The sequence below is a fragment of the Artibeus jamaicensis genome, unplaced genomic scaffold (genome assembly GCF_021234435.1).
Source record: "Artibeus jamaicensis isolate MK-2021 breed Jamaican fruit bat unplaced genomic scaffold, CSHL_Jam_final contig_2259, whole genome shotgun sequence".
Lineage (NCBI taxonomy): Eukaryota > Metazoa > Chordata > Mammalia > Chiroptera > Phyllostomidae > Artibeus > Artibeus jamaicensis.
Genome location: NW_026521468.1, coordinates 5,845,234 through 5,868,904, shown reverse-complemented (window position 1 = coordinate 5,868,904; position 23,671 = coordinate 5,845,234). Strand labels below are relative to the sequence as shown.

The 23,671-nt window shown below is 51.3% G+C and overlaps 1 protein-coding gene and 1 non-coding gene across 4 annotated transcripts in view; both read left to right on the top strand.

Moving 5' to 3' along the window:
* RNF157 (ring finger protein 157) overlaps window positions 1-23,671 on the top strand; it is a 58,251-nt gene that overhangs the window by 8,167 nt on the left and 26,413 nt on the right. For all 3 annotated transcript variants that reach the window (XM_037157784.2, XM_037157785.2, XM_037157786.2), the window contains exon 2: window positions 7,729-7,847. In XM_037157784.2, the coding sequence (XP_037013679.2) occupies window positions 7,729-7,847 (119 nt within the window). The remainder of the gene's footprint in view (window positions 1-7,728; window positions 7,848-23,671) is intronic.
* On the top strand, window positions 3,984-4,090 carry LOC119058688 (U6 spliceosomal RNA). The gene has a single exon (XR_005084295.2). It is a non-coding gene; the product is annotated as a U6 spliceosomal RNA (small nuclear RNA).

Below are 23,671 nucleotides of genomic sequence, written 5' to 3'. Positions count from 1 at the left end.
AAAAAATGCAGTGTGCAGAATCACATTAGCAGTGGCCTGAAGGTCGCCAGTGTTCTTGGTGGGTTTAGAGAATAGCGAACAGGTTAGTCGGTTGAGGCAGAGAGTTCTAGAAAGGCAGTGAGAAATAAGTTTAGAAGATAGGTAGCAGCCAAGATTGAGAGGGGCCCAGTGGTGTCCTAAGGGAGGTTTATCTCGTAGAGATGTAGGTTGGAGGGGGAGAACCTGGGAGCACAGAGATTTGCTGGGGAGCTGGAGCGTGGGGACCCGCTGTGATCAACCTTGGAAGGGCCGGGGGTCTTGACGAGGATGCTTTCCAGGGGTGTCCGACCTGCAGCCCAGGGTGGCTATGAATGCGGCCAACACAGCATTGTAAATCTGCTTAAAACATGGAGATTTTGTGTGTGTGTGTGTGACTGTGTGTCACGATATATTTAATATGTGGCCCAAGGCTCTTCTCCCAGTGTGGCCCAGAGACGCCAAAAGGTCGGACGCCCCTGCCACAAAGCCCACGTTCAGGGTTTTCAGAGCTTTGGTGACAATGACACTTTCAACCTAGGGGACCAGAGGAGCAAGGCACCCTTGACAGAAATTGGGAATCTGGAGCAGACACTGCGTTTAAAGTGAGTCCCGAACGTCAGATGGGGCTTTACTGTTCCTCAGGACCTGGGCAAGTTAGACAGAAACCCGCCCATTGCCTCAGATCAATGCGTGCAGATGTCTAGAGCCCCCGCCAAGATTTCTGTAGTTCCCAAGCGCCTCACGTTCTGACCGTGCTGGGCCCTGAGCGCCAGCTTGCTGTCTTTGCCCCACGGCAAACGTGACATCACTGCCTTCTTCACTTTCCCCCCAAAATTCCACTCACGGGAAGTATTCACCGTGCAGATTCTACTAAAGAAGTTGGGGCTTATGCTGCAGAAACACGGGCGAAGGAGTGGTCAGCATCCTTCCCCAACCGGGACTTCTGCGGGGCTCAGCTGCCCCAGCCTTCCTCTGTCTTAGTGTCTCTGTCCCCTGAACTCCCCTTTTTTTGACTCTTCACCCCTCCCTGCGAGAAGAAAAACAAATTACAAAGCATTTTGCATTCCATCAAGAAGCAATGAAAGTGCCCTTGTACTTGGTGCAGCTCTCCGATCTCAATAGCTTCACAAGGTACGTTCCAGGGAGGGAACCGGTGTTCCCCAGAGGACTTCTGGTGCCTGCTCCTAAGATAAAATGGGCTTTGCTCCAACTCCTTCCAGAAGAAAAGGTTATTCACTGAGTTTCAGGCAAAGATGGGATACCCAGAGGAGAAGGTAGGGCAGGCAGTTAAAGATTTGGACTAAAACTCCAGAGAAGGGTGGGAGAAGGAGGTTTGGAAGTCCTCGAGTAGAGAAGGGAAAGGCCTGCGCGTGCTGATTGCCCATGGTGCCCAGCCAGCCTCAGTCCCAACAATAATCCTTTTGTGAAAGAGGTATTATCTCCATTTTACAGATAAGGAAACCAAAGCTCAAAAAAGTTAAATAACTTGCTCTAGGTCACGCCACTTGTGGAAGGCAACATCTGCATCAAGTCCAGTTCTGTCCCAGGTCAAGGCCTTTGCTTTGAACCTAAGAGGGAGGGACGGAGAGAGAGAAGGAGGAAGGGGGAGGGAGTGAGAGAGTGAGAATGAATGAGAATGAAGGAGCGGAGGAGAGGGCTGAGCCCTGGAGACTCGTCCCTGTTTGCAGCCTGGGCGAAAAGTGGAGCAAGTTGAGAGGAGGAAGAGGCTCAAGAGGCTCAAGACGGGGCGGGGTTTCAGAGAACAGCTTCGGTGGTGTGGTGGGGACCGCTGCGAAGATGTGAGGAGTGACTGGGTGTGGGATGGGAGCAGATGGACGGACGGACGGCGGGAGGGCGGATATATTAAGGCATGGGGGTGGAACTGATTTTTTCACTTGCTGTTTGCGTTGCGGAGAAAATATGCTTGTACAATGAGGGAGGTAAAAAGCCAGCGGGCAGAGGGGAATAGAACTACCGAGAACGACGGTTATTGAGGTCTCAAGGAGGCGGAGGCAGGAGGGAATGGGAACGCGGGTGAAGAAGTTAACCTTGGGACGGGGAGCGGAGAGCACCTTCCTTCCTGAGACCTAAGAACACAGGCTGGAAGTGTAGGCACACTGGAAGGGGCGGGCTCTCAAAATGCAGAAGGTTCCCAGGCAGCTCTGCAAAGAAGGGAGGCAGGGTCAGGGCTGCGGACTCGGGAGTGCGGGGAAGGTTGGATCCACGTCCAGGGCCTCGCTCTGAAAACTGTTAAGGTCACAGGCGAACTACATTGCACTGGTTCCCAATAGACCAGAGCCTAGATCGAGGTACACAGAGCATGATAAACCTCACATTTCAAATAATGTTTAAAAGTGGTATTGGTAAAGATTCTTATTTGGAAAAAGTGTTTAAATCCTTATCCTAGATAATCCATAAGGGCAAGTTCCAGGTGTTAAACACTCAAATAGAAAAAGAAAATTATATCTTAGCATTCAGTGAGGCTGTAGGGTAAAGGCCAAGCACCCACAGGCTCTGGAATAAAAACAGCTGGTTTTGGGGCCTGGCGCTGCCTGTTATCAGTTGTGTGGCCTTGGACAAATTACTTAAACTCTCTGTGCATTTATTTCCTTTCCTGTAAAATATGAAAGAGAAATTAGTAACCCTACGTGAGAGGGCCATTGGGAGGAGCAGCCGTGTGGGACTGGTCCGCACAGCGCTGGGCTGGGAGTCAGGCCTCCAGGCGGCTGGGGGCCCTTGTGGACTGGGCAGTAGGGGCGGGGCCCGCTCCCGGGACGGGCGTGGGAGGGCACCTAGGGGACATCAGGCGGGAAAAATCAACCTGCAGGCCAGTGTGTGTGTGTCATACCCCAGTTAGGTCAGAAACAAAATATGGCAAATCAGAAAGCCTGAATATTCATATTTACGGGTGAGTGGGAAAACCCGGACGGCTCAAACCGAGTGTGAACGGGGGAGTGACTTCTCAGAGCAGGGCTGGATTATTGCCTTTTTAACTGCATTTGTGGAGGTGACATTGGTTAACGAAAGTGTATGGATTTCAGGGCCACTGTTCTGTGGCACATCGTGTGTGTCGTGTGTTCAGCAGCCCAGGTCAAGTCTCCTTCCGCCGCCACTTACCCCCGCTGGACCCCCTTTGACCCCCACCCTCCTCTCCCTGGCACCACACAGTTGTCTGTGTCTGTGATGGATTTTTTTTTCTTTTTTTACTTAATCAGTCTCTTCACCTTTTTTACTCAGCCCCCAGCCTCCCTCCCCTCTGACAGCTGTCAGTCTGTTCTCAGCGTCTGTGAGTCTGTTTCTGTTTTGTTTGTAGTTTATTTGGTTCATTAGATTCCACGTGTAAGTGAAATCATACGGTGCTTGTCTTTCTCTGGCTTATCTCATGACAGATTTTGAAGACTCCATTTTATACCAAAAAAATATATATATATATCTATAAATAGCTTTTTAATAATTTTTATATTGATTGCATGTTCAAATAATATTTTGGACATATTGGGATAGCCAATATCGGGATAAATAAAATATATTAAACTTAACCTTGCTTGTTTATGTTTACTCTTTAAAAGCATGGCTCTCAGGCCGTTTACAGTGATGGGGCCCGCATGATGTCTTTACTGGATAGCGCTGATCTGGAGGAAAAATATTAATGTCATTTTCTTCCCTTATAAGTAATTGAATTTTTTGCCTGAATGCCTGTTTTTCTTCAATAATTTTTTTTATAAAAGACTTCATTTGTTTTACTTTTAGAGGGAGGAGGAGGGAGGGAGAAAGAGGAAGACATTGGTGTTGTGAGAGCTACATTCATCTATTGCCTCTCATACGCCCCCTGCTGGGGACCTGGCACAACCCAGGCACACGCCCTGACTGGGAATCAAACCTGCGACCTTTTGGTTTGGAGGCTGGCACTCAATCCACTGAGCCACACCAGGGCTGTTTAATACTCTTTTAAAATTTATTTTTTAGTGCTCACTCTGGCAGCACACGCACTAAAATCGGCACGACACAAAGAAGCTCAGCACAGCTCCTGTGTGAGGACAGCACGCGAATTCGTGCAGTGTTCTGTATTTTTTTTAAAAAGGAAAAATTATTGTTGACACACCATATGACATTACCTTCAGGTGCACAACACAGTGATCAGACATCTGTGTCCCTTACGAAATGACCCCCCAGTAAATCCAGGCCCCACCTGACACCGCACGCAGTTATTAGGACTGTGGCTGTTCCCCGGGCTGTGCTCCGCGGCCCTGGGACCGTTTTTGTGATGGGCCCTTCTCAATCCCCGCACCTCCACCTTCCCGTGGGTCCCCGCACACTGCACTTGCATTAGCGCTGGTCCTTCTGGTCCTCTCCTTGTAGGATTTTCCCCTTGATGTTGATTTTTATTGTGGTAAAAACTCTGTAATATTACACCTACCATCTTAACCGTTTCTAAGCATATGGTTCAGTAGTGCTAAGATCGCCAGAACATGTCTTTCTTGCAAAACTGAAAATCTGTACCCACTGAACACTAATTCCCCTTCTCCCTCCCACGTGCACCTTCTGTTCTACATATAACTCTGCAGATCCGCGATGACGTGCCTTCCTTCCTGACCCGGCATTTTTGAGGCATAAATGTTGTGTAAGCTTCAGGTGTCTAGTGTGATCATGTGGTATATGTATATCTTGCAAAATGATCACCACAAGATATGTCTTCTTAAAGCCCTCAGAGAATTCTGAATATGAATTTGGGTTAAAAATTATAGTTAAAGCCCGGGCTGGTGCGGCTCAGTTAGTTGGAGTTTTGTCCTAGAACCGAAGAGTTGCAGGTTCGATTCCCGGTCAAGGCACAGGCCTGGGTGGCAGGTTCAATCCCTAGTCCAGGAGGGTACTGTCCCTTGGCCAGCGCGTATAGAAGGCTGATATTTCTCTTTCTCCTTTCCTGTCTCTTTAAGAGCAATGCAAAAATGTCCTCAAGTGTAGATTTAAAAAAAAAAAACTACAGCTAAATAATAATGGAAAACTTGTCCTTCATTTATGAGTCATAAATATTTTTTCCTTTTAGTAAATAGGCAAAGAAGTATTTTGGTATGGTTCTTTCCCACAACGCCATTTATGATTTTAGAGCGCAGTTCGTGCGAAGAATGGGCACTTGTGGTTTAGAAGGCACCTTTTGGGAGCCGTGGGTGTATTCGGTGTTAGCACGAGCTCAGTCCCACTGGCCTGTGCCTCTGGACGGGCTCGGGTGGCCGGAGAGCTTCGCCCAGGCCGCACGCGGCGGGTTTGCGGCTTCTCGCCGGCCTCACCGGGGCAGGGTTTTAGAGGGGTCCATTTCGAAGAAAGGAGAAGGCAAGCTTTTGGTGCGGTTTATTTTTCCTTCTGAGTGACGAGCTATCCTGACCACCAGGGAGGTCAGCTTTTTAAAGGAACTTGGCATTGGTGCTTCCCCCGAAATGAAAAATTCTTTTCTCATCCGCGAATTGTTGGCCCTAACTTTTGGCCTTTGTGTATTTGGGCTCTTGGTTTCCGATGCAAGGCAAAACTGCAGTGAGTTCTAACACTAGGTTCTCAACCATTTCTTTTAATATGATGGCAAAAGGGGGCATTTCCAGAGAACCCTGGTACTTTCTTTAACCCTTTAGCTATTGGTGCTGTTCTCTTGCTAGAACCATGTCAGCGGCTTATCCATGCGTATCGCTGTCCCCACACCCCCCGCCCGACTGCTCGCAGGTGCTGGAACCCCAGGGTGCCCCCCACTCAGCTCACCCTGTGCAATGCCAGGCCCCAAACCTGCCTGTCACCACCCTTTATCCACAATTCAGGCAAGCCACCCAGCAATGCAAACTCTCTAACTCTCCTAATTGCACTGAATATAGAATAAATACATCATTTCTAATGTGTAGAGAATGCATTTTACTGACGGCCAACTGTAAATGGTTTCGATGATTTGAGGTGGCTGTTTCTACTTGAGGCACCGAGACACCTCCCCCTCTATAAATTATGCACTTGGAAAATAGGGCCCACAAGCACTGGACATAAATAATTGAGGACTAGGCTCTCCTAAATGAGGACTTGCACGCTTGCCTCCCGGCAGATGGCTGCCCTGTGCGTTTTTAAGTTTCGATGGGTAGCCATCAGGAGCCCGTCAGGGACCACTCTGATCTTGGCAGCCAAGACTCTTTTCTTGCTTGTTGTTTAATTAAAGAATTGCCTCACTGCGTGGTGCGTGATTTCATGCACGTTGTTTTGTCTAAAGAAGTGTTTCTACTCTCAAGCTCTGCACCTAGAGAATCCAGAACTTGGATGTTTGGTTCCGTTTCTGTTAGAATCGCCCACATCTTCCTTGCTGTGACTCCTTCACTGGCTGGCAGTGATGGGACCGTCTGATTTTTTTTAGAGTTTGCTGCAGACCTTGCACAGAAACTGAAGCTGACTCAGGGAGTTTAATCTGCGTCCTAGCTGACACAACCCAGCAAGAAGCCTGTGGCCATTTCATAATTTCTCCCCCAGCAAGAGTTGAGTGCCTGGGAGCATGGGTGAGGCGTATGAGGTATGAGCCCTGAGCTTGGGGCTCCCCTGTCGTGGGAGAGTGAGTGTGCAGATGTCTGGGTGCAGGGGCCTTCATTTCACCGTCAGAGTCGGAACGAATTCCCAGGTGGACTCGGCAGAGTCACCTGAGCCTCCTATGGTGACCAGTCAGTGCCTGGCCGGTCTGGAGGAGGCTGCCCAGGATTCTGACCCCTGACCACTGACGGCGTCTGGTTTTTGCAAGGTAGGGCAAAAGGGCCGGTCACCACTGGCGTCCCTGGCCCTCGGCCCGGCCTGGTCAGTGAATTCGAGATGGACAGCGTGCGGGCGTGCCTGTCTTTCAGAGCACTGACCTGTGGTCCAGCCAGACTCTGTAACTGTGTTGTAACTGCCAGGACAGTCAGTGCTGGCCATGTCATTTACGTTAGTATGTTCCTGTTACACGGCTGTTTTGAAGCATGTATGAAAAACGAAGAGCTTTTGCCCTGGCTGGTGTAGCTCAGTGGACTGAGTGCGGGCCAGCAAACCAAAGGATCGCAGTTTGATTCCCTGTCAGGGCACATGCCTGGGTTGCAGGCCAGTTCCCAGCAGGGGAAGCTAGAGAGGCAACCACACATTGATATTCTCTCCCTCTTTCCATCCCTTCCCCTCTAAAGATAAATAAATAAAATCTTTAAAAAATGAAGAGCTTTTGCTGCAGAGGGCTGCATGTGTGGCGTCAGGGGCACGGAGCCTTCTTTGTGTGTCGGGTGGGAGGCAGCTCGCGGAAACCAGGCAAAGGAATGTGTGTGCACGTGCCGATCGGTCTTCCTGGTTAAGGTTCCGGAATACGTGGAGACAGAGAGTAACCAGTTCAAGTGGAAGGGGGAGAGTCAGGAACACAATACACGTGTGTGCTCATTGATGTGCATCGTGGAACCTTCTGGTGTTTCGGCTGATGGTGTCAGAGGTCGGTCACGGCAAAGACCGCGTAAAGAGTGTTCAAAGGAGAACACGATCTATTTTATGGTTGGTATCTTCTGTTCTCATGGCTACGATTTTGCTCGCTTATTTCGTGCTGTTACCCCAAATCCAGAGAAGAAAGCTCTCCTGGGGTCAGCAAGTGCTCTCATTACTTGTTTCAAGGGCTGACATTTCTTCGAACGGGCACGTTCGCTTGGTTTCGTTTGACTGGTTCTGATCTTTCTGTCTCTCCCCCTCCAGGAAGCTACTTTGCCAGCCACTTCATTATGGGAGGAGAGAAGTTCGACTCCACTCACCCCGAAGGTTACCTGTTTGGAGAGAACAGCGATCTGAACTTCCTGGGGAACAGGCCGGTGGCGGTATGGCTGTGCTCTGTTTATCTCCTCCGCGTGGGGCTAAGTGGCCACCTCTTTCACAACGCCGCTGGCTCAGCAGCGACTGTAGCTTGGTCTGAGTGGAGTGGTGTCCTGGGAAGTAGATGGCCACCTCTCTGACAGAGCTGGGCCTCTGGCACCTGAATCTGAGCGGTGGAAAGACTATCAGAGTCCGCCGGAGGGGGAGGCCAGCTCTGCTGAGAGTTCAGACCTCTGCCCAGTGCCAGCGCCTGGTCTGCAGGCAGCCCCGCCCCCAGCCCCCACCAGCTTGCTCTCGCCCTGATGTTTTTGCTTCTTCGTAGCACTTCATACCATAAAAACTTTCCTTTCTCTGTCTTGCCCTTTAGAATGTGGATTTCATGGGAGAAAGGCTAGTTTCGCTGTTGCCTCCCAGCACCTAGAACAAAGCCTATATGGTGTAACGATAGCCCTTGGTAAAGATCGCTGAAATGAATGACGGAAGGGTTGCCCTTGATATCCGATTTGATGCTGGTCTGTGTCTCTCTCTGTTCCTTCCACTCACTCCACAAAGATTTCCATTTATTTGTTTTTAGAGAGAGGGGAAGAGAGGGAGAGAAACATCAATGTGTGGTTGCCTCTCATGTGCCCCCTGCTGGGGACCTGGCCCACAACCCAGGCATGTGCTCTGACTGGGAATCGGAACCAGTGACCCCTTGGTTTGCAGGCCCCGTGCTCAATCCACTGAGCTACACCAGCCTGAGCTCATTCCACACACTTTTATGGAGCATTTTCTCTGCCTCCAGCAAGTTGTTTTGTGATAATGGCTGCCATGTGGCTACAGCATGGCTAAGGAAGGTCCTAGAGACTTCAAACATTACTTATCTTACTTTATTTTGTTTAATTTACTTTTGTATTTATTTACATACTTATTTTTTCAGAGGAGTTACTATGAATCCCATTCGTACAGGAGAGAACTGAGGTTCCGAGAGGTGGAGAATGGCAATAGCCAACATTTGCAAAATGCATACCTCGAGTCAGGCACTGTTCTAAGCCTTTCACACAGAATTTTCCCAAAGTCATGTAACTAGGACTGCGAGGCCACAGAATAATAACCTTTCTTCCCACTGTATCTCACTGCTTCAAAATATCCTGCCTTCCTCTAGAATCTCCCAGTTCAGTTGCACAGACAAAACATACGCGCAGGACTGTTTAAAGGGCACCGAGGGTCTGCTGGGAGTCCATGGGACTGAGGCCGGGAGTGGAGAAGCCCAGGGTGGATTGTCTGGGTGCTGGTGCTGAGGAGAGGTGGCAGGCGGCCAGAGAGCTTTCGGGAACAGCTGGGCTGCCAGCAGCGGGCTGGGGAAGGGGCTCTCCAGGAGTGGGGTGCAGCGTACAGTTCTCAACACGGCCGAGTTTTTGCTGAATCAGCAAACATTTCCTGAGCAAGTACTGTGTGATAGGCGCTGAGGTACAAAGCTGAAATGAGCGTGGTTTGTTCCTCCCCTGAACGAATAAGGAAGCCAGTCTGGCAGGAGTGGACATCCCCCGACGGTGAAACATGATTGGAGAGGCTGGTGGGGCTCCGTTACCGGGACAGGTTCCTGGCTCTGTCCCATAGGCCGTGGGGAGTACTGACGATGTTCAGGCAGGCAAGTTAAAAGCTTTTTTTCAGGAGGTTAGTCTGGTGATGGTCCTCCATCTTGAGCTGCAGTATAAAAACATTCTTGTTGGTGGCTTTATTGTTTTCTTCCCTTCTGTCTGGATTGGTCCCTCTTCTAGTCCTTAGTCCTTAGTACTTTTCAAAATACTGAGCTTTTTCGGCTTCCAATTAAGTGACGCTGCCGAGACTTATCAGATGTCCACTCTGATTTTGCTTCAACAACCTTGGCAGTTGGAGAAGAAAGATCTTTTTCTCCCGACTGAGCCAGGTAAGGATTTTGCTCACTCACGGAGGCCAGCTCATGCATGGGAAACAGCCCTCCCCCCGCGGGGACTTGCCCTTCACCTCAGTTCCTTCCTTCCTTTTTTTCGTGTCTTGAGTCAGGGCAGCCTTTTGTTTGTTCGTTTGTTTCTACATTTTTTACCTTTTCAGGCCATAAAGATGACTTTAAAATGAGGCCATGCTTGTCTGGGTTCCGTTGGCCTGCTCCCTTTCCCGGAGTTCCATCGCGGCATTCCTGCCTCTCCAGGAGCCCAGGGCGACCACCGGGCTCCTTCCCAAGTGCCAGCGAGCAGCCTGGGCCTGAGGCTGGACTCTTTCCCCCCAGGGAGCATCGGCATGGGTCTTTCTGCCGCCATTTCCCTGTAGCAATCCTTCAATATGCTTCACAGTGTACAGAGCAGATGTTTTTTCCAAAGACATCGGAATTTCACGTTAAGGAAGCAAATAGGAACAGTCGCGGGCACGTCCAGTACAGCTTAGGGAGCACAGCCAGCAACAGAGCGACACCTGCGCGCAGGGCCAGGCGGTGCCCGGAAACCCTGGGGTGTCGTTCGTAAAGTAGATGGTTGTCCAACCACTGTGCTGTACCCCTGAAACCAACACAGAGTACTGCCGAAATGTCAACTGTACTTGAAAACGAACGTTAGAAAAGGAGAGCAAGCAAATTGGGTAGTGCCACGTAAGTAGGTGGAGATGGAGTGTATGGCGTGCACTTGCCCTACGTTCTTTAGTAATGATAATGGTGGACATTTATTAAACGCTTACTGTTTGCCAGGCCTGGATGTTCTAGACTCCAGGCATGTTGTCCCCAGACCCTAATGAGGAAGGTGCCCGTGTGACAGATGGGAACACGAGGCACGGAGAGTGTAAACGAAGACCCCGGAACCGCGGGAGGGCCTGCGCCAGGACTCCAGCCCGCGGAGCAGCCGCGCCTGCGCTCAGGCCAGGCCGCCGGGAGCTCTGCCCCTGTCCTGTCCGTGGGCTGGAGCGGGCCACTCAGTGCGCCTGGGGAGACGTGGAGCGATGGCTGACAGCAGACTGAGTGGCAGCGACGTGTTCTCTCGGAGTACTTCTTGAGAGCATTCTCGCGGTGTGTAATTCCATCCGCCGACCTGTGCCCCAGGTTTGCCGTCCCCACAGGTCATGCGGGGTCAGTGAAAGGCCCAGTGATTGCGGAGCGGGTGCCTGAGTTCTGAAGCACTGACTTCTACTCTCTAGTAATTCACCTCCCGCGTCAGCACGCACGCGTGTCCGGCTGCAGGGGAAAGAGAACGGCCTTTTAAAGCCTCCCCGGCAGCGCAAGGCAAGAGCAGCCCCTCTTCCCAGGGGGGATGAAGACGGGGGTTGAGATGAATCGTCCTGTAAACCAGAAGTGCCATAGACGTCCCGGCTTCCAGGACTTGCGGTCTTTCCTGGCATTTCCTAGTGGTCAGGCCGAAAAGAGCACCGTGTGACGGGCCATCACTCTGCCTGTAGTTTTCCCTGGAGCTCCCACCTAGGAGAATCCGTGGGAGTCGGGTTTATCATCAAGTCTGAAGGGTCAGATTTCGAGAACTAGAGTGTCTGTATACTCAGGGGTAGGGTGGTCGGTGACACCGGCTGGGAGAGAATTCACAAAGTGAGGAAAGTGTGGAGTCAAGTTTTTATTCCTTCTCCAAGAAAGGTGAGGGGCCCAGTGGGGAGAGATACACCAGCACAGAGGGGCAAGGTGGAGGCTTTGAGCTTTTTATTAGGTTATAATTGGATTAAAAAAGGGTGGGGTGCTGTGGTGTGGCCTCTGGGCTGCTGGGCCGTGGCAACACCAGGCTGCAGTTCGTTCCAATGTTATCTTCCACCCGTGGCTGTCAGGACAGTGAGCTCTGATCTTGCTTTCCAGTAATTTCCAGTCCCGGGACATCAGCCCAGAAGAGTACAATGGCAGCCATGTTTCACGAGGTCATAGGCCTGCTCAGCAAAGGGGCCCATGATCACAAGTGGGGCTGGCTTCCTCCTTCCGCACAGCAGGATGGTCGGAGAGTTTGGAACCAAGATTTCAAGGGCTTTTTGCATCTTAGCGTTAAACTCTCTGCAACCTTGGCAAGTCCATCGCTCAGGCTCTCCAATCACCCAGCTGCACAGTGAGGGGAGTTCTGCCCTCAGAGGACTGTCCTGCTTGAAAAGCGCCTTAATATGGCTGCATGGCAAGAAGCCTGGAGCGGCGTTAGGGAGACTTGCCAGCCTTTCGGGGCAGTGGTTTCTGCAGCTGCCGATGGTTCTGGGTGGAGGGAAGGCTGGCTGGTTTTTGAGTGACAGTCCTCAGTGGTGAACAGGGCTTCTGCAAGTCTCTGTGCTCCGGCCCCTGTGTGGTGGGTAAGGTCATCGTGTGGGGACATCATAGTCATCAATCGTTGAAAACAGGCCACCCCCCTCCCTGTCCTGGCTGGTGGAAGAGCTGGGGCTGCTTTTTTGCTTCTTTATTATGTTTGATCTTATTTTATAAGTGAATTGCTGCTAAAATCTCTGTTATTTAGAGGCTTAGTGAATTCAGGATTGTGTGGGTTTTCCACACATTGGGCGGGAACTGTTACATAAATTACGAGGGGGGGGACCCAACAAAAAACAAACCAGAATGATCTCCTGGAGGTGGGCTCCTTGTAGCATGGCCTTCTCCCAGTTGGTGAGTGTTCTGGGAACTCATCTGCATCAGCGCACCAGCTGGCATTGTTGTGAGAGGCTGCGTTAGGCCTCAGTGAATTTATTTTGAAGACTCTTTGACTGTGTTTGCCCATTTCATGATGGGTGATTTACAAACGCACCTGCCCACACTGTGCTGAGTGTTCAGCAGTTTTTGACCAAAAATGGCATGACCCCCCCGTGCCTCACCCTCCCTATTCACCTGCCGTCACCCCAAGTGACTTATTTTTCTTTCTCTGGATGAAAAAAATTCCTCAAAGGGAAATGTTTTGCTGATGTGGAAGAAGTGAAACCAAAAAACAACAGAAGCACTAAAAGGCAACAAACCTGACAAGTTCAAAAACCGTTCTGAGCGGTGGAAAATCCGTCTGGACAGGTGCGTTGCATCAGATGGAGAGGACTCGGGTGGTGACTGGAGTTTAAACGTGTAAGAATAAGCACACAATTTTTTGTAAATCTGTTTTTTTTTAGTCCTCCCTCGTGTACAGTATGTCCAACTATGAACTGGTATGCAGCCAAAAATAAGCTACATCTGTATCCACTGAGATGCAAATGTGCCCGCAACCGCGTCGCTTACGGAAAAAAGCAAGTCGCTATATATAGAGTCCAAGTTCATGTGTGACGGCAGTAGCAGTGGATGGCAGCTTCTGTGTACATATATGCATTTGTATTGATAGGTGCATAAAAGGACATACAGGGGCGACTCTTGGGGTACATCGTCATATTCTTCTGTATGTCATTTCAATTTTCCTCACTGAACATGTTTTCATTTTTTTAATCAAAAGCATTGAAATTTTCTTAAAATAAAGAGAAGGGACAGCTGCTGGGAAGAGGAAGGAAGGTGTCTAGGAGACTATATAGATGTAGGAAAATGAAGGTAGTTCCTAAAAATAACAGGTGTAACTTTTTCAGTGACCGGCGGGAAGGGTGTGGCCCGCTGGGTGGAGGCAAGTAGGCGGGGCGTGGAGCTCACCCCCCCCCCCCAGGAACAGAGCGAGGCAGGCTCGGAGGAGCCCGCTTCGGAGCAAGGCGAGAGTGAAAGGGCACGGAAAGGGCACCAGGACGGCAGAGGAGCCGAGCAGGGGATGAGAATGCCTGCTTTCTAGGTGGTTTAGAGCTTTGCAGACGGTTCTACTCAAGGGTTTTAAAACACCGTGTTTACTCTACCCGTCTCCCCACTTGTAGGACCCCCCAGACTGACTTCCCTCCTTGGTTCAGTTAAGTGATCTTCTCAGCCTTTTAGCTTCGGGTTGTTGTTTTTTTAATTGTGACAAAATACATGTCACCTGAAACGAGACCTCTTAGCCATTTTAAGTGTGTGTTCGTGGTGCTCAGTGTGTCTGCAATTGCTGCGCATCCAGCGTCCAGAGCTCTTCCCACCCTGTGAAGGGGTCCCGTACCCACTGGACATTCGTCCCGGTTTCCTCCCGCCGCCCCAGCAACCGCCCTCCTGCTTCCCGTCTCTGTTGATGTCAGCCTGGGCACCTCACATACGCGGAGTCCTACAGTCTTGCACTTTCTGTGTGTGGCTCTCTCACTTAGCACAGTGTCCTCAAGTTCATTCACGTTGTAGTGTAAGTCAGAATTCCCTTCCTTTTTAAAAATAGTGGGTTTTTTTATTATTTAGTGATTTTTTAAAGCAAGAGGAAGGGGGGAGTGAGAGAAAGAGACTGATTGGTTGTTCCACTTGTTGATGCGTTCATTGGTTGATTCGTGTAGGTGCCCTGACCAGGGGTCAGACCCACGACCTTGGCGGGTCTGCAGGATGCGCCAACCGACTGAGCTACCCGGCCAGGGCAGGGTTTCTTTCCTTTTTAAGGCTGATATTCCGTTGTATGGATAGACCACCTTCTTTGTTGGTCTGTTCACCCACCGAAGAACACTCGGCTGTTGTGATGGTGCTGGTGGGAATGTGGGTGTCAGGCTTGGTTTTTGAGGCGTACATGCCCACCAGTACTGGGCTGAGGGAGAAGCGATTATTCAGTTTTGGAAAATTATGTAATGAAATTATGTTAGCGCTTCAATTTTGAACTTTAGCTTCATTTTTGTTCCTAACAAAAAAACTAATTCCACGCTGGCCGGGTGGCTCAGTGGGTTGGAGCATCACCCCGTACACCATAAGGTTGGGGGTTTGATTCCCAGCCAGAGCACAAACCTGGGTTGTGGCTTCAATTCCTGGTTGGGGTGCATACAGGGGGTGACCAGTCCATGTTTCTCTCCCTCTGTCTCCCTTCCTCTCTCTCTAAAATCAAGAAACATATTTTTAAAAATTAAAATAGCCCTGGCTGGTGTGGCTCAGTGGCTGAGTGCCGGCCTGCGAACCAAAGGGTCATTGGTTCAATTCCCAGTCAGGGCACATGTCTGGGTTGCAGGCCAGGTCTTCAGTAGAAGGGCACCCACACACTGATGTTTCTCTCCCTCTCTTTCTCCCTTACCCTCTCCAAAATATAAATAAAATCTTTTAAAAAAATTAAAAATGCTTATTCCATCTATGTTACTTTTTATCCTTATTAAAGAAGAAGAAATTATTTCAAATGCTTCCTTCCAGGGAAGGTTGCTTCGGTCCACTTTGGGAATAAATACGGAATATATAAACAAAGACTGTTTTTGCAGTATGGAGATAACAGCATAGTCATATTTCCACATAACCATGTTGTTGGTTTTAGTGGAGTTAAACTGTTTCTTTTCTTTTCTTTTTTTACTATTTTGTTTACTTTTTTAGAGAGGAGGGAAAGGAGGGAGAAAGAGAGGAGCGAAACATCAATGTCTGATACATGGTTGCCTCTTGCACGCCCGCAGCAGGGGACCTGGCTCACAACCTGGGCATGTGTCCTGACTGGAAATCAAACTGGCAACCTTTCAGTTGGCAGGCCGGTGCTCAGTCCACTGAGCCACACCAGCCAGGGCAGTTTTAACTGTTTCTTGATTCTGGAGATGACATGGAAAAGCTGGTTGCCTGTGTGTGGCGAGCAGGATAGATTTTTTTTTTTTTTTCGGTAGATTAGAGTATAACATAGTAGACCTCACAGTAATTGTAAAGTTCGCTGCACCTTTGGAAAACAAATTACAGCATGAGAAAGACAACCTTGAAAAACAGCTGTGTCTGGGCGTTTGCAGCTTCGCCGTGCACAGGGGATTTTTATGTGGCTCCTGTTCTGAGGGTTCTCTGCCCTGAGACCTCGGTTTTGTGGAGGAGTTGGGTGTCTGCAGTCGCTGGCCCGTCAGAGGGACAGGGGTCCCCGGGGGGCCGCCAGCTGTGGGAAGCTACACCTCAGACCGCAGCCCGAGCCCCGGGACGAGAAGGGCTGCCCTGAGAAATGAAGTGTCCCCTCCTTTTGAACTTTCTCTTTGGAAAGCAAGAAACAACTGCTTTAAGTTTATTTGTATTTTTGTGTTTAGTTTTCCTTCTTGTTGTTTTTTTCTTTTTACTTTTTAATTTTGAATTACAACATATTAATCCATAAGTACATACACCATATATCTACATTTTTAAGAAACTGAACAAACATCCTCAAAACCACACTCAGCAAGATGGAACACGCCAGCACCCCAGCTGTCCTCGGCACCCCCCCATCCCAGCGGTGCCACTTGGTACAATCACAGCCTTGCTGAGATAGAATTCACAGGGGCTGAATTTCGGTAGTGACCATCTTTCCCTTTGTAGTTAAGTATCTTGGGGGAAGATAATTAGAAACTACTGCCTAGATATTTTTATTTTATTTTATTTTATTTTATTTTATTTTATTTTATTTTATTTTATTTTATTTTATTTTATTTTATTTTATTTTATTTTATTTTATTTTATTTTATTTTATTTTATTTCATACAAAAAGCATCAGCTGAGCTTGCTTCTCTCCTTTCTTTAGCTACAGACACTGTTGGTTTAGGTGAGTGAGTAGGAAGTGTGTGCAGACCTGTGGCACTGCTTTGAGATGTGAGGTCTGCCTGCCTGGAGTACAGAGTTCGGGGTGTAGTTTTAGGGACTCCAGTGAGAGGAAGGGGCTACCATGTAACCGGAAACGATGCAAACAGAGAGCGTCTCTGGGGAAGGAGCTCGGCTGGAGAGGACTGGGCAGCAGCAGCAGGTTCTTAGTCGTCGTTAACCTCGCGTGTTCCCTTCTCCGTTTAGGAATTTCGGAACCATTTCAGATCATAAAACTCTGCGCTGGGAGAAGGAAGTGGAGAAGGAGGAGGAGGAAATGGTTTCTGCTTTGTTCTTACCTTAATTTGGTTTCTGTAAGAGCCGAAAAGACTGTTTTCTTTCATCATCGTTAGGCCACACCCACCATTGGTCTCCCCCTCCCAGTACACAAGCCGTGGATCCGTTGGCTCATCCAATCATCCCTTCATTTTCTTGAACGCCTGTGATACTCCAGGCTAATTCAAACACTAGAGATGTGAAGGCAGATAAAAGGCAATCCCTGCCCAAAGGAGCTTGTTCTATAACCTGGCAATTCGAGCAGGTTGGAGGGTCCAGAGGGGGGTTGTGGGGGACACAGTGGGAGGTAAGGCTGTGGAGCCAGATCTAGATGGGGGGCTTTCACCCAGTAGGGGCAAGACGTCACTGCTGGGTTGGAAACTAGCAGCCACGTGGCACACGGCTCAAAACATCACTCAGACTGACCCCAGCCTAGAAGACAGACTGGAGGTTATGAGGACAGAAAAAGGAGCACAGAAAAGGCTGTCCAGCTGTCCGGCTGTCCAGACGAGGCGGACGGAAGTCTGCTCTCGGGGTTGGGGGGAGCAGGAGGGATGAAGAGGGCAGCCGGTCCCTGAGGCAGTGCCTAGGCTGTGGTCACCAGAGGCCGCAGGTGACCCCCCGAAGGACGTGGTCAGCTACCTGGGTTTTCCTGTGGCTTGTGGCCAAGCCACACCTGCTTCTCTAAGCCTGCTAATCTTTTCTTCCAAAGACGGCTGTGCAGGTTCTGGGGACAGTTAGTGTGGTCCCTGGCTTTTCCAAGCTCCAAGCGGCCCCCTCCCCCAGTATGTGCTAGACCCAGCGCCCTTGACCAGGTGTTTATTCTGTGTCACGAGAGGTTGTCCTCATTGCAACGGGCTCTTTCTCCTTCAGCCTCACATTCCGCCCCGCACACACCGCCTGTCCCCACCCTTGCGTGTGTCAGCCTGGGCCCGCAGCGCCCTGGCTGTTGAGATACCCTCTCCTCTCCCCTCTCCTCTCGGCCTGCAGGCCTCCTGGCTCTAAAGGTTGGTAGCGCATCTGAGACTTGTTCCATTTTTAGTGAGCTCTTAGCAACAGCCGCCCCATTCCAGTCCTAAGTGTGACCATTGCTCCCGGGCCTGCTGTTCCGGGGATTGCACACCTGCCCCATGTCAGGCTACTGCAGCAGGCCAGGGGCCATGCCCAGTGGTGGTCCTCACCACCCTCTGGCCGGTGGGCGACCTGCCCCCCACATTCCACTGCTTCCTTAGACCACTTCTGGCGCCAGATGCTTTAGGCCGGCCTCTCGGGAAGCAGGCCGGGCGAAGCTCCCTGCAGCAGGGTGCTGCCCAGAGGAGGGTATGGGGGCAGCACTAAGCAACAGCCTGGTCTTGGCCCAGACGCGTCAGCCTGGCCCCGGAGGGAGAGCTTTGGGGTACAGCTTGTACAGAGTCACCCCATCTTGAGGTAAGGGGCCAGCCTGTGGTGCACCCCATCAGTGAGTCACTGGCTGTCGGCTGTCTGGTGGCTGTATGAAGAAGCAGAAATCAGCCACCAGCACAGACCAGGTGGCTCTGGTTCCTCATTCCCAGGAGGGAGCCACGACGGCCTGTGTGTGGCCAGCATGCTCGGTGGTGGGGGTCATTTGGGGGGTGGGGGAGCCCACACAGCACTGCGCACCCCATAGACATTTCTGCCCTTGCTTGTTACTTGAACAGTGTGTCCTGAAGATCATTCTAGATTCACTTACATGGGGCTGGCTTGTCCTTTTTAAAAATTCTTTATTGAACTGTAATAGATACACTGAAAGCCAGCAAAGCACACATGTGCAGCTGATCCTGGCCAAGTGGACACACCTCAGGGACCAGCATCTGAATCACACAGCCCACGGCCAGCCCCCCAGGAGCTCCCCTGAGACCCCCCTCCCCTCACTACCTCTGGCCCAAGGTGACCATGAGCCTGACTTCTTTCCTGCTTTGTATGTGACGTGAGCAGAACCCTGAACTGTGTGCCCAGCCGGGTCTGGTTCCTGAACTCAGAACGTCTGCGAGACGTTCATCTCATTGCACGTGGCGGCCGTCCTTCATTCTGTGGGGTGTGTGTCCCTCAGGTCGGCGTTGTGTCGTTCTGCACCCTCACCACTACCAAGAGCGTGGCCGTGACCCGCCTGTTACACGTGTGTGGGTGAGCGTGCGCACCTGTTGGGGTCCATCCAGGAGAGGCGCTGTGGAGCGTGGAGGAGGACAGGCCGGGGGCCAGTTTCACGCCCACCAGCGGCTGTAGAGTCCCCAGCACCTACTGTTTCCATCTTTTTTATTTCAGCCATTCCGGTGGGTGCATAGAATTAATTTTCAGTTTCCCGATGACTCGTGTGAAGAACTTATTACGTAGAGTATAAAGGGGTTGAATAAGTGGTGCGATTTGGGCGCTGGTGTTGCCCGTAGGAGAGCTTTCCTCCTGGAAACATTTCAAAATGTTTTTGAAATGTCTGCACATGAACCAAGGGGGGGGGGTTGCTGGAGGGAAGGGAGGTCCTGGGCAGAGGGGGGCAATGGGGAAAAATGGGCAACTGTAATAGCATAGTCAATAAAGTATACTTTAAAAAAACAAGGAAGTTTAAAAAATTCCAGTAGAGTGTGTGTTGGGGGGACGGGACTCACAGGGGGCCGCTGGGTCCCAGCGAGGGAGACGCGTCCCAGCCGTGGTCACGCCCAGTGGTCAGGTGTTCGTAGGTAAGAGACACTTGTCTAGTTGCTGCTGTTTCACACGTGTGGTCTGTGGCCCAAGTGTTCAGAGTCCCGTTCAGGTAGAATTCCTTAAGGAAGATGGTGTCACCGACAATAAGTGTCTACCACTAACGATCACCTGTATTCGCACAGTCTGCGTGATTGTGCAGACGTTTTCTGTTTGCTCTTAATCGCCCCGCGAGGTGGACCAGGGCTCAGACCCCACTGTCCAGGTGGGGGGGGGGGGCTAAGGCCCGGGTCTTCCAGCCCCTGCCGTCCACCAGTTCTGTTCAGCCACTTCCTCGTCCCTCTGCGGGCCTGCCCACTGCTGCCTGGTAGGACCAGAGGGACCCTGTTCCTCCAACCTGTGACTGGAAAACCCACGCAGGCTGTCACCCAGTTATTTTGTGAGCATTAGTTGTGCAAGCCTGTCATTTATTTTGAGGGACAAATGCTCAAAATCCGGAGAGGGTAGGGGCGTGCACTGTACCCTCCCCAGGAGCTCACCCGCCTGTCCCTCGGCCCCGCCCCCCACCCCCTGCCTTCCGCCACGCCAGCCTCCTCACGTTGGGTCCCACGGAGGCGGCTGTCACACGGATGTGCCCTCAAACTCACAATCTCGTGGGAAGATCAGACACACACACAGGGGGAGAAGCAAGTGAAGTGTAGACAGTCTCACGGAAGCTCAGAGAAAGGACTTGATGGCGAAGTTCTGTTGACCTAGAAAATGCCACTAAACACTTGAACTTTTGGTTTGTTGTCAGACTGCGTTTCTTCACACACCAGAGCACAGAAGACTCTGTGGCGTTCACCGGTGAAACTGAGGCCAGTGCCGAGGAATTTCCTCGAAATGTCTCTGAAACGTCCCGAAACCCGGGGTGCACACTCTCGTCTCGGTTTCCTGTTGCATGCCCCGCTTACGGGAAACTGTACTTAGTGGTACTGCATTTCAAAGAAAAACTTGGTTAACTTTTTCAGCTTTTAAAGACATGCACGCGGCCCTAACCTGTAATGAAACTGTTCTACAAAAGCCCGTAGAAGCCAAAGACCTGTGGGTCAGATAGTTTCGCAGTGGGTTACGAGGAAGCGGCACACTCTTTCATTCCCCGAAACCACCTCGCCGCGGGCATCGACTGGAACGCGGCCCCGATTACTGCAGAAATGGGTCAGATGCAGGCCTCGCCGGAAGGCAGCCCTGACGCTCGAGCTTCGCAGTGAAGGCGTTACAGTTGCAGAACCCAACAGCGTATTTCCCGTTTATTAACACCTTAGCTGCTGTGAGCACCGGAGGCCTATCTCCTCAACGAATCCATGCTGTAACATAGTTTTAAAAGAGCGGAGGAGCAGGGAGTTAGCCTAGGAACTTAATAGGCTCCCCGTGCAGCCGGGGCTGTGCCTGCAGCGGCCCCCTTTCTCCAAGGCTGGAGGCTCCCTGCCAGGCTCTGCCAACAGGGGGCACCAGACAGCTGCAGGCTGGAGGTTTGAGTCCCAGCTCCAGGGGGAGTCTCTAGGATCTGATAATCCCCGAGCCCCAGGGGTGACAGCTGCTTCCTGCTGGTACCCTCTGTCAGCGCTGTGTCCACTTGTGGTGTCCCCTGCCTGTTTCATTGGTCTCTTATGTTCGAGCCTCTCCCTGAAAACCACGGGTGTGGCTTCCATTTTCCTGAGTGGACCTGGACCGTTGAGGCCTTTCACTTCGCAGGCGACAGGGTGGCTATCGCTGAGTATGTTGCACGGGGAGGGAGGTGGAGCCTCCTTAGGGCCCGGCTGCCTGTCTGCAGAGCTGAGACCTTCCCCTTGGAGGCCCTCCGTTGGCCGGTCCGGCTCCGCATCTGTCTGGCTGAAATTCTTTTTCCAAAACCTACTTCCTCCTTGCAGAAGGGTGGTAGAGAATTCCCACACACGCTTTGCCCGGCTTCCTCTCACGTTAGCACCTTCCACAACCACAGCCCGAAGTCCACACCAAAACCTTGCCAGATGCATTATGCTTGAGAAGCCACAGACCTTCTTGGGACGGCGCCAGTTTTCCCAGCGTTGTCACTGTTTAGTTCCAGGATCCAATCCAGGACCCCACGTTACCTTTGCCCCGTTTCCTCCACCTCCTCCTCCGGTCTGTGAGTTTCCCGGGTTCTCCTTATTTTTCATGACCGTGTTGGTTTTGAGATGGACCTGTTACATGTCTCGCAGAGCTTCCCTGGACCGGGTGGAGGAAGCACAAAGGTCCTGCCTGTGGCGTCAGGTCGTGTATGTACATGACAGCTGTGTCTGTGACTGGTTGATGGCAACCTTGGCCACTTTCTTGCCTGATTAGCTAGAATCTTTCATTTTTAGAGAGAAGAGAAGGGAGGGAGAAAGGGAATGTGTGATTGCCTCTCACAAGCCCCCTGCTGGGGACCTGACTGGCAACCCAGGCAGGAGTCCTGACTAGGAATCAAACCAGCAACCCTTTGGTTTGCAGGCCAGTGCTCAATCCACTGAGCCACATCTACCAGGCTAAGATCACAGGGCCAGGAGCCAGGCCATCGATGTTAGGAGATCGGGCCGCATGTGCGTCCTGCGGAATTACTATCTGCTGCTGCACCGTCTTTGCTTTGCACCGAGTTTAAACTTGGCACTTGGCTGTGTTTAGTCTCAGGGGGCTGATGGTTAATGCTCAAGCACCTGTTTGTTCTTGATGACCTGGGATCACAAGCCCCAAAGATGAACAGAAGCCCAGGGTCTCAGGTGCAGACAAGAAATCAGTAAAAAGAAGGGGAGCCATTCAGAGGCGGTGCTGAGAACAGGGAAGTTGGAGGACGCGGCCCAGGAAGGGAGACATGCAAGGACGGACTGAGAGGTGGTCGGCGGCAGACGTGGAGGGAGGCGGAGGTCTCGGGTAGGAGGCCCAGGGAGGGTCAGGGATGGAGCCCAGGGCAGGAGAGCTGCCCGTGACCTGAGTCAGCCCTGCAGCCAGCCTCCGAGCATGACACTGGGTGGGCATTTGACTTTCGTCTCTGAGACTCACCATCTGGAACCTGACAGCTACATTATGCCTCTTTGGAACAGTACGTGTTGCATATTTTAAAACGCCTGTTTTGACTGAGACGGTGCTGACTGCTCTGGGCACATTGTCTGCCACAGTATCAGGCACCTGAACATCTGTCATACAGGTAGATTCATATTTGTGAGCTGGGGGATGAGCCTCGAAGCAGATGCAAGCCCGAGACCCGGTGTCCGGGATGGGGTGCTGGTCTGAAAGGGGGAGGCCCTCTGCCTGTCGCATTGACTAACGAGCTGGAGGGAAAAGATGGCTGTTTCCACTTCTTTTTCCTTTCAACTCTCCTTAAACTTAGCTGGTGGTAGGCAAAACCCTTTGTGTCTAAACACAGGTCATTTCAAGGAAGGTACTTTTATTGTAGTGGCACAGCGTGATTGGGAGGTGTTTTGTCCTGCTGGGAGGCGCCCCTCTCTGTGAGGGACCCCAAGACCAGTAGTTTCTTTTGTCATGAAAACAGTGCGCAGGGCCCCACAGGTGCACTGGGCTTTGGAGCGGTGCCTAGCCGGTTGCCGGGTCTCAGTGTCCCCCTAAATTCGAAGAGAGGCGGGCAGTGGGTCTGCCGTGGTCGTGGGTGGAGAGCCGCGTGATTTTATGATGGGCGCTTTATTCTGCAACAGACTGGTCGCTCTTTTCTTATCACCGATTAGGACGAACAGGGAGTTGGTGAGTTGGGCACGACCGTGCTGGGAATTCAGACATTTTGGGAAGGGTCAGCATTAGATGTGATGTCACATAGCCACGACACTGGTCCTGTGTTCTCCCTGCCAGGGGACCCAGCAGAGTTGTTGGCAGACTATACACAGATCTCTTTCCTGGTCGAAACCTTGGGTCGCCGAACCTGGCCACCGAGCATCTTCATGTGAAGGTCACCTGGTGACACCCTCTCCGTGTCTCCCTCCTGTCTCCGATCGAGTAGAAAGGATGTCTTGCATTGTGTGAGCTCTACCATCACCTTTCTGCCCTGGCGATTAGCTCCCCACGAGGACTGGGTGGAAAATGAGCTAAAGGGGGTTTTTCTGATGTAAATATAGCGCTGACGTTCTGGCCTGCAGCGGGCGTGAGGCCGTCGGCCTCGGGGCGGCGCCGGAGGAAGAGGCGGCTCTGCCGGCCTTTGCAGTCTCCAGGCCGAGACTGAACCGTCCTCCCTTGACACTGGTTAGGAAAATGTGCTAGAACATCGCCGGTCTAAAAATATCCACTGGCAAGTCTTGGACACACTGCATTTCTGAGAAGAGAGGAAGTAGAGAAAGCTGAGAAAACAGCCAGGCACGAAATAAGAAGGAACTGAAATTTAAATATGAAACCCCTAAA